This window comes from Myotis davidii, unplaced genomic scaffold (genome assembly GCF_000327345.1).
Source record: "Myotis davidii unplaced genomic scaffold, ASM32734v1 scaffold174, whole genome shotgun sequence".
Lineage (NCBI taxonomy): Eukaryota > Metazoa > Chordata > Mammalia > Chiroptera > Vespertilionidae > Myotis > Myotis davidii.
In genome coordinates, this window is record NW_006289087.1 from 486853 (window position 1) to 497828 (window position 10976).

The 10976-nt window shown below is 41.2% G+C and overlaps 1 protein-coding gene across 1 annotated transcript in view; it reads right to left on the bottom strand.

The window, feature by feature from the left end:
- LYST (lysosomal trafficking regulator) overlaps positions 1–10976 on the bottom strand; it is a 78320-nt gene that overhangs the window by 37439 nt on the left and 29905 nt on the right. The window contains 9 exon segments of the mRNA XM_015562329.1: positions 2–67; positions 894–1043; positions 1940–2113; positions 3606–3851; positions 4762–4952; positions 5732–5892; positions 7576–7749; positions 9513–9657; positions 10690–10976. The exon segment at positions 10690–10976 is cut by the window's right edge and continues 164 nt beyond it. Of these exon segments, the coding sequence (XP_015417815.1) occupies positions 2–67; positions 894–1043; positions 1940–2113; positions 3606–3851; positions 4762–4952; positions 5732–5892; positions 7576–7749; positions 9513–9657; positions 10690–10976 (1594 nt within the window).

Here is a 10976-nt window from a genome sequence, read left to right on the forward strand (position 1 = left end):
TCTGCTGCGGGTGGTCTGCCCGGATGAGCACTTCCAGGGCCGCCAGCAGCGCCTCCCACACACCTGGCTGCGAACACACACCGACAATGATGTTGAGAAGGTGTTCTTCTCTATCGAATAAATTCCAAGAGAGCTCACTTTTGGAAAATACTATCCTTCCTTGAATGCCGTAGGAAGGGTGATGGTCTAGAGCACCTAAGGCCATACGGCATGCAATGTCACCTCACCCCCCAGAGTGGCCACTATGAAAACCACCAGCCTCACACAGAAGACAACACTGTTGGCAAGCAGAGCCACAGGAGCCCCTGCACGTTGTTGTTGGGCTGGTAAAACGGTGCCGCTCTCACAGAAAAGGGTATGGAGAGTCCTCAAAATGAACAACAGAAGCACCACCTGATTCCGCCACCCCACTTCTGGGTGTACATATTCAAACAGGCTGAACACAGGGTCTGGCAGAGGCATCTGCACGCCCATGCTCACTGCAGCGTTGTGCACAGTCGCCGAGATGTGGGAGCAACCACACGTCCAGCGACCGGTGGACGGATAAAGAAAAGGTGGTCCCCACACACACTGGGCCACTCTTCAGTCTTAAAAAGGGAAGAAATCAGGCCAGAAGCTGCAACACGGAACGTGAAGACATAATGTTAAGGGAGACAAGCCAGTCACACAAAGATACGGAGTAATTCCACTGAAATGAAGTATCTCAAGTGATCAAACTCATAGAAGGAGAAGGTAGGATCCTGGTTGCAGGGACAGGGGAGGGAGAAATGCATTCAGCGTCAGCCAAGCACACAAGACGGCTCTGGGTGCAGGTACCACTGCGTGCCGGGACACTTAGCACTAAGAGGGCGCATCCCCGCCGTGTGTTGTCACCGTAAGGCGTAAGCACGTGCCTCTGCTTTCCTCCAGACCTTCCAGTCGAGCAGCAGCTCCTCGAGCAGTTTGACATCTTGGATGAGAGCCTTGGACTCCACATCTAACGTGAACTCTCCATTCTCATCGACATGAAGAATCTCTTCACCACAGCAACCTTCCAGGAGGGTCTATGGAAAATTCGCACCAACACAGGATGCATTAAGATCGATTCATCCCAAAATTCAACAGGAACATTAAGCTTTCAACCTTAGCAATCATAACATTAAATTCAAAGGAAAACTGCGGGATAATTCAAAATTCCATAAAGTATCTTCAGTTTTTTTGCAAACAACACAAATAATTAAAAAAACCACACAAACTTCTAAATATCTGTACACGATTACTCAATTTCAAACACAGAATAAAATAAACCACATTCTGCTTTTATTTTTTAAATCCAGTAAATCTGTTAGGCGACCAAAGCTTTCCCCCAAAGTGGCCAGGATCTATGCCACAACGTTTAGATTCCGACAACCTGAAGAGATGGGCGCTGGGGCCCAGGGGAGGCAGCGCCGTGAGCTTTAGCACCGGGCCCTCAGAGAGAAAGGCCTGCGCGGCGTTATTAACCACTTTAGCTAGGAAGGGCTGTGAGTGCACGATGGCAGCTGGATTGTGTAGGAGCTAACATGGCTTTAAAACAAGAACTCTATAGCAGCATGGCCTCAGGGGAAGTTACCACTCGTGTCAGGAGAACCATGGGAGCGGAGCAACCAGAGTGCCTGAGGGTCTCCGTTCCATACCTGGAGGTGAGGGTCCCCCTAGAGACATCGCCGAGCTCATGTAGACCTACCATTCCACAAGGTTTTTTCTCTCTCACTCTTCTAAAATCTCTTAGATAAAATAAAAGTGTAATTATTGAAATGACCGAACAAAACCAGAGAGTACCTTAGTTTGATTAAATGTGTGCTATTGCGATGCCTTCATTTCTTCAGGAATAACTGAAACACGAGTTGGGAGACTTCGGGAAGAGAGAGCACCCCTCACTGCACAGGACACCATGAGAATCAACTCTACGAGGACGTACCTTCAGGATGTGGAAGCCAACAGTGCACTTTGGTTTGGTCAGCACCTGATGGATCATGGAGAGCCCATGGCAGTTCTCTAGCTCCTGTATTCGCTGCTGGTTGTACCTAATTAATGAGAGTATAACTCGAAGTGCTAACGCTTGCGTTTCTTCACAGCTACTGAGTTCCACAACCTAAAAAAGAGATGTTTTTTTCTGATTTGTTGAGTGAAAATTTAACATGTGACTATCTACCATGACGTGATTAATCCATCAGTTTCATTTCAAAGTTTATTTTCTATTGCTCATAATTTGTAATTATTTAAGAATTATAAATAAACAAAACTGAAAGACAAACTCTATGCCATTTCATCTCTAAAATAACAAATAAACTAAAACAACTAACAACCTTAGAAGTCAGTGGCATTTTGAAATTACACAAGCTATAAACATACATCACAAAATGACGAGGAGTTAAATGAAGAACTTTTACTTTTAAAATACTAGGGGAAATCTTCAACCAGATGTTAGGTGCAAAATAAATAAATAAATAAACAGTATGAAAAAGGCAAAAGAGGAAAAAAAACATAGCTTAGGGTATGGTGAGCCAATTGCTAACAAAATATTTATAAAAACACTAATAATAACAAACACTGATATGGTCCCTTACTACAAAATTGAGAAAAAATTATTCTATTAAAGAAAGAAAGCCAGGCAGGGAGGCTGTGGAAATTGGATTATGTTGCAGAAGTTATACTTGAGATAAGATTCTGAAGATGGAAGATGCTCAGAGTTGCTTCAGTTAGACAAGGAGACGAGTGCACAGGAGGCAGAGATGGCTCATAGCAAAGAGAGGTCGGGGCCCCTGCCTTGGATTCCAGCCATTCCTGCAACAGTCAGTGCACACTGCGACTGCCTAGCTGCCCCAGGAAAGGCACTCGCTGCCTCAGACAACTGCATGAAACAGATAACCAAGCAATTTATGCTAATATAGCACTCATCGCGTGAGTCAAACTTTTTATATTTCTCCTCTTTAAAAAAACTTCAAACTCCAATAAAGTAAATTATTTTTATACTTTTTTGTTGCCCCTTGGGTTTTCCCATACATCTGGAAGCTTCAAGGGAAAAACAAGTTTCAGAAGCCTTATTTTAAAGAGTACATTTCTTCTGTATTTCACTACAGCATGTGTTTCTATCTCACAGGCCATTTTAATCTTATAATTTAACATTTGATTGTTTTAATTACATTTTGGGATAAAAGAAAACTTCTAAAATCTTCATGAATTAAAAGATTAATCATGTGTGGCAGAAAGCTTGATGACACATTAAATAATGTGAGATTTTTTTTAAAAATATGTCTTTATTGATTTGAGAGAGAGAGGGGAGGAGAGAGAGAAACATCAATGTGAGAGAGAAACATCGATCGGCTGCCTCCTGTACATGCCCCAACCAGGGATGGAACCTGCACCCGGGGCATGTGCCCCGACTGTGAATCAAATCGCAACCTTTCAGTGCACAGGAGGGCGCTCCAACCAGCTGAGCCACACTGGCGAGAGCGTGTGACCTTTTTAATCTTAAAAGTGTAACATCGGTGATGTATAGTTTTTTTTATAATCAAAAAGAAACCCTAACATTTATCAGTCAAAGGAAGTTTGTCTTTAGGTGAAACGAAAAGCAAGACTCCTACCCTGGCGAAGAGGAAAACGAAGATCCCGGTGCCCCCGATCTCGTGCAGGACGCCCTGGAGGGTCTCACACGCAGCGGGCCGCAGGCTCTTCAGCTGGTGGGGCTCCAGCGAGACGCTCTGCACGTCCTTGGAGCTGAAGGGCCTCTGGGAGAGCGGGGCTCTCGCCTGACCTTTAAGTCTAATGACCGGCTCGTAGATGGTGTACTGAGCAGGGCAGCTCGATGTGTAGACAACCGAAAGGCTTTCCTGAAACACAAACCGTTTCCCTCAGAAAGGAAGCAAAGCTTAGGAAGCTATCAAATAGCAAGTAAATCCTCCAAAGTACAAGACACCCAGCAAATCTTTTTTTTCTTTAAAGAGACAGACACACTACACAAGGTGAGGGTGAGCCCCAAGACGGCCCCCGCAGAGGAACAGGTGTACGCTTAGTGACCAACAGTGAAAATACAGCAGGGCCGAGGTTCCAGCTTTGATCGTTTTAGAATAAACATGAAATTATACTTACTATCCCCACTGACAACAGCTAATGCTATACCTCACCCATTGCATGCCCATGCCAGCCACTGCTCTACCAACGTAAATATTAACCGATCTTTACAACCTCATGAGATGGGAATTTGGGATCAATGTATGTAATTCTTTTCCTTTCAGTTTGCTCCTGGGCTTGAATTTAAAAGTAACTGCACACATGCAATATACAGATGATGTATTATGGAATTATATTTGAAATCTATGTAATTTTATTAACCAATGTCACTTCAATCAACTTAATAAAATTAAAAAAATGAAAGTGACTAAGATCAGAGATTGCTTTATATGAGAATAAAGTCCCAGACCATCAGCCCACCTGACTAAAACCCAATAGAACTTTCAGTATTTCTCCCATACAGAGAGGAATTTCGAACAGCTTCTGGCTCCGTTACCTGACCCACTGGGCATATACCCCAGGACCCCCCAGTGGATGCCTGAAATCACGGACAGTACTGAGCCCTATATGCACTGTGTTTTTTCTTATACATACGTTTCTCTGGTAAAGTTTAATATATAATTAGGCACAGTAAGAGAATAACAACAATAAAACAGAACACAACAATATACTGTAGTAAACATACATACGTATAGTTACTATAAAGTTAAACATAAAATGAAACCTTACAATTAAGAGACCAATGTCCACATCTTTCTTGGTCATAAAAAGCTCTCTGATTTGGTCACATTGCAAAATGTCTTTATTGATGTATTTGGAGTAGTCGCTCGCAGGCGTGCCATGTTTACACGGCATGATGGAGGTGTGGCTGGGTCCGCAAGCATAGAGGTAGAAGGCCTCTTGGGAACCAACCTTAGCCCCTGAATAGCAAAAAGATACAGTTACTGATTCAAAACATTCCAACCAGGATTTTCCACAAAAAGCAAGAAAACAACCATTTTTTATGCCAGATTCTTTTAGTTATTTACTATATCTTATAAAACTGACTAAAGCCTCCATTTCCAAATTGATGGAAGATAAATTAATATATATAAAGTTAGCTATTGATAAAATTAAATAATGAAGTTTCTATTTGCTCCTTAAACTAGAAAACAGGGTGGTTTTTGTTTTATTTTTTCAACAAATGGAAAATATACCTCAGTAAATTCCTTTTTAAAATGAAATGATTTGATATCTTTAGTCCTTCCATCCGTCTATTCAATAAATACTGTCTGAATGCTACTATGTGTCAGGTTTAGTGCTGTACTTTCTTAAAATCATGTATTTCTTTTCCTTAAATTTTGGTATTTTTATAGAATATACTGAAATTATAAAAGAGGCAACCATTCTAAGTTTACCTGTCACAATACTGCATTTTCCAGGATTACAAAATAAACTTGATTTAAGATAAGCTTCTTTTTTGGGGGGTAGTGAGCAGGATGTGTACCGCTGCATTAAATGCACATCTCAATTATAAGAAACATTCAGATTATAAAAATGTTAAAATATTTAAAAAGTCATCTTGAAATCTAGGAAATACAGTACTTATTAAGTACAAGTAAAGAAAGGGTGATTAATATTTTATCCAGGATAATTTACTTAGTTTAATGCATGTTAATGGAAAGAAAAATTAGGAAACCCTTTGAAGGGGAAAATGTACCGTTGAAGAGGAGCAAATTTCCCAGGTGCCATTTTCCAGCCAACGGCAAAAACTCCTCTTGGGATGGTAAACTGTGGCCGATCATGCAGAATGTCTTATTGCTATCTGATGACAAACTTGTTTTTCTTGGAAGCATAAAATCCAAAGTAACATCAGGTTTCCTACAGTAAAACAAAGTCAGAGCAATCACTCAGTGAGGACTAAGTACTAAGTACTTTTAAAGCATGAGGTTGTTTAATAATGGGAAATGCCTGAACAATCTCCTGGGTTCAGTATCAAACAGGTAACGGAGAAAGACAACTGACTCTGTTGTCTCTAAGGTGCTGGCTGCCCACAAGCCCCAGAAACGGGAGCAGAATGGAGGTGCCTGAGGGTCGGGCCCCAGGCCACGGGAAGGGACCACGTGACTTTTGCACTCGCACAACCCAACCACCTCCCCCGAATTTTACCAAGATGTCTCCCATTTTGGTGAACAACTCCTCATGTCTCAGGTCCTCCTTTGAGGCCTTCAAAGACTCAGGAAAAAACAGTATCACTTCTTCAGGTTTTGCCCTGACACGCCACTGAAATGCCAGTGTTTTTTGCATTTTCTGGTGTTTTCAATACTAAGTCATCATGGAGCTTTTGATTCGCCTCTTGTTTTTGCAGGAATCCTTACAGGAAGAGATAAAACTAAGGCTTTCTCATCGAGACCCTTGCTGGGGGGACTTCATCTATTTGAGACTTAGGGTGCCGGGCTCTACCCCTATCATAGGAATGTTTTTAACTCCACATGAAGATAATGAAGGTCACTTCTAAATGCAAAGTGTGTGACTGAGATAAAGACTTAGAATAAACTAATCTGGTTAGTTCTTAATGAGAAATGATACTTTGGTATACATTTATTTTAAAACCTTCCCTAAGGCTTTGTGTTCCATGTTTAACATGAATGTATCTGTTTATAGGAATGCTTTTTAATAAAGGAAATGAGCTACCTTCTTTTTTAAATTGTGGTTTAAATAACATAACATTAGAGATAACTTCCATCACTGCCTCTCTCTGGAACCAAATAAATGGCTGTGACTAGAACACTACTGACACCTAGTGGCAGTGTGATAATGATCAATGCAACATGAATCAAACAAATATTAAGTATTTACTATGTACCATATCTTCCTATCAGATTTGTGTGCTGTTAATCAAATATAAGTTAATAGAAAATAAGTTGTTTTTCAATGTTATGATATATTATTAAAATGGCCTCTTAAAATGTACTATTTGTAGAAATCATTCTATGTTAGTTTTGAAAGTGATAAAGGCAGTACCAAATTTCAATCAACAGAATAATGTATGTGCCCTTGGTCACTTGCTCATTGCTCGGTGAACAGATGAAATCATTAACTTGTATCAAATGGCAAAAAAGTTCCTTCAAGGTGATGCAGAAATAAGTGGGCTTATATTTTTCTCTAGTCATTCTAATTTTATTTGAATCCCTAATTTTAATTTAGGTATTAAAGCCTTATTGGTCAATTAAAATAATCCTTCCAGGCTAATTTTATAATATATGGGCTTGAAGGACAAAACTATAGTGCCTTGATGTAATATATATTCCACATAAATGTCTAAATGTCCAAATTTCTGTATTGCTTCCCTAAACCCAGATATTAATTTCCAACAATTACTTCTATGGGAAATTGCTTTTGAATGGAAGTGATAAACAGGAAAATATCTGACTCTGACCTAGGTTCCTATGTTAACATAGGAAGTTGATCTGTAGTGTTCCATAAGTTGTTTTAGAAGCTGTAACAGACTGACCTTAAAATTGTAACTGAGGTTAACAAGTGTTTACTAAAACTGTTTCATACCTCTGTCCAGAGACCCACATGGAGATTTTCCCATGAAGATTCTTTTTCCCCTGGGGCTGCTGGAAGTAGGTGAGCACTAAATGTTGCCATTTTCTTGGGAGGAAAACATTCTCCAATGATTCAGCCTGAGCTAGTAAAATAGCTTTTGCGTCATCATTTGAATCCACACACAGGCTGCAGAGGAGAGAAAAGGTACAAGCTGAAAACATGGAATCTCAGATCTCATGTACAACTACAATTGTAGATATTTAAGTGAGATGAAAAACCAGTTCTATTTTTAAACTAACTTAAAAAATCAGTAGGTCTTTGTTTTATACCATAACCTGCTTAGTTCTTTTATTCTATTACTAGAGGCCTGGTGCACAAAATTCGTGCATTCGGGGGAGGAGGATGGTCCTTCAGCCCGGCCTGTGCCCTCTTGTAGTCCAGGAGCCCCACGATTGATCACCCCACAAAGGGAGGCCCTGCCCACCTGCCTCAGCGCTGCCAGCCAGGTAACCTGGGCCTCCCTCTTTGAGGCAATCACGGAGTTCCCCTGATTGATCTCCCTACCGGCTAGTGGCCTGGGCCTCCCTCTGCGGGGTGATCATGGGGCAATGGCGGAGGCCCCCGACCAATCACATTGCACCTGCCTTGGCTGGCCTGGCGCCAGTGTGTGTCATAGGGTGGTTGTCCAGACAGTCGTTCTGCTGTTCAGCCGTTTGATCAATTGGCATGTTATGCTTTTATTGTTATAGATTACCTCAACTCATGAACTAAAATAGAGTAGGTTCATTTGCTAGTGTTAATAATTTAGGCAATAATTTTCAGAATTCAATTTGCAAAAAAACTTTTTTCTTTACTACTTATAGTCATTGCCCATTTAGAAATTTTAATACCATATTTGGTTCATACATAAATTAATACATGTTGTACATGAATGTCCAAATGCTGGGATGTATTGGAGGTCTAACCTACATGAGGAATTGCTGAGGAAAGTAGGATATAATATGTATATACAATACCTAGTAACCTTTATAATTTTTACAAAGCATATCCCTAAATAACATTGTTTACTTAGTTTTAAGTTTCATAAAAATAGCCACATACTATTCATACTCAATACAAACAAAAGATTTGTATCTAAATGCCGGGACTGACCAGCAGACCCTGAGCTACGGATGAATGATGACTCTGGCACACGTTCTGTGAAAGAGAGGGCTACGGGACTGCCTGGCCTTAGGAACCAGATAGCCCCGTTTGCCTGCCTCCTTAGGCTTTTAATGCAGCAACAGCACGAACGAAAATTGACCTCTAGATTCTATCAGCAGGGTAAGTATCCTTGAGAAAACACATGCATCTGCAGTGTCTCTTAAACAAGGACGTTTTGAAGTCTAAACATAAAGATTCCAGTAAAATACCCGGGGACTCAGACTTGTTTGGAAAAGTCAAGGCAGGGTCCGCTGCCTTTGGCAAGGTTCCCCTAGAGGCCTCGGAGCTTTCAGAGAATCCTCCTTACAGACTTTCCAACTAAGTCCTGTGCTTCCTCACATCTAAACTAGCTAACAAAGGAGGTAAAAAAGGGACAAGCTAGCAAGGAGATCCTAAGCTTTTTAGATAATGGCTATTAAATATATGATCTGCATGGAAACCACTGTCTGATATTAACAACCTCCTAGGATCATTGCCATCTGAAAGAATACTTCCATAGATAGGACTTCAGTAAGGATTTGGTCTAAAATCTGAAAATTAACATAATCTCCTTTAGAGTTTAATTATAGATTTTAGATAGAACATATTGTTACAAAGTGGTATTACAAGCTGTTAAACTGTATCTCCTCTTTAAATAAGATTTTTGTTTTGCTCTGATGATCTTTATTAGCAGATTTTACACTTATGTCTCTTACATGAACTATTTAAACACTTGCCCTATGCACGGGAGTGGGGGTAATCGTTACCGAAAGATGAAGGTGCCAGTGAGGGGCTCAGCCCACACTTGGATCATCAGCGCTTTGGATCCCAAAGAAACCAGGTGAATGCAGCCTCCCTCTATGAGTCTCTCACCAGGATGTGCGTGCTCTGCACCTTCTGGCCCGTTTTTCTCTATGAAAGAAAGATGTTAGAATGATCTGTAAAGCAGCTGATAAAAACTGAGTGGAAAGTGAATTTAAAAATATACAAAGCATGCTTGTTTATTTGTAGTAAATTATTTACCCACAAGAGCCTGTTTTAAACAATAGAATTTCCAAAGTTTAGATGTTAATTAACTCCAAAAAAGCACCAGGAGTGAAATAGTAAATGACTGCATTAGGAGTTACTAAATTTTTTTTCCAGTTATCATATATTTTCAAACATTTAATGACTTCTAATGCTAAGTGAAGTAAGCCAGTCACAGAAAGACAAATATCCTGTGATCTCACTTATATGTGGTATCTAATGAACAAAATAAACTGACCATCAAAATAGAAACAGAGGCCTGGATACGTGGAACAGACTGACAGCTGTCGGAGGGGAGGGTGGATGAAAGAAGGTGAAAGATTAGCCTAAGAACATATACCCATAGCCCATGGGCACAGACCACAGTGTGGTGATGGCCAGCGGAAAGGGGGGGGTAGAGGCAGGGGCTGGGTGGAGGCGAACAAAGGTGGGGAAAATGGGGATATCTGTAGTAGTGTCATCAATAACGAATATAAGAAGAAGAATAAAATATATGATAACTGAAGACTAATTGCAGGAATGATCTGACCAACTGTGATGTCATCACAGTAAACTACTACAATCTGAGCCATGATTCTTTTATGAATGGGATGGGCTAACATCAGGAGACGCCCTAATCCAGGAATGGCACCAGGAAGAGGCAGGAAGTGGGGCTGGTGACCTCCGCAGCAGCATGTGTGGTATGTGCCCTCCCCCTCCCGCATGGACACACACACACCGCACAGGAAAGTACAGGAGAAAATGGAGTTTTTAAGGCTGTCTGACAACTCCGGCTATGTTAAGTCAGGACCTGCCATTACTAAGGCATTTAAGGAGAATAACATGTTAAGAGCAAGTTAGAACATGGCTATATTCTTACTGTCAACCAAAATCGCCACCCAAAAAAGCTGAGTATAACAGATAACACAGTCGCCATACCTGCTCCATCAAAACTACTATCTCGTAAACTTAACGACTTCTTTCTTTTCCTGATCTTCCTTCGGTTTTCTGTGCAGCTCTCGGCTTCATGGACGCACTCCACGTTGAACCACAGTGACACGCTGAACCCCTCGGAGAGGTGTGGCCAGCAGTTCTGGCCCAGCAGGGGCAGGTGCACGGGGGCCACGTGCCAGGAGGACAGCAGGTGCTGGGGAACGCTGTCACTGTCCACTTCCTTCCTGCTCCTTGACACACATGCTCTTCTCCACAAGCCCATGGCCTTCCTG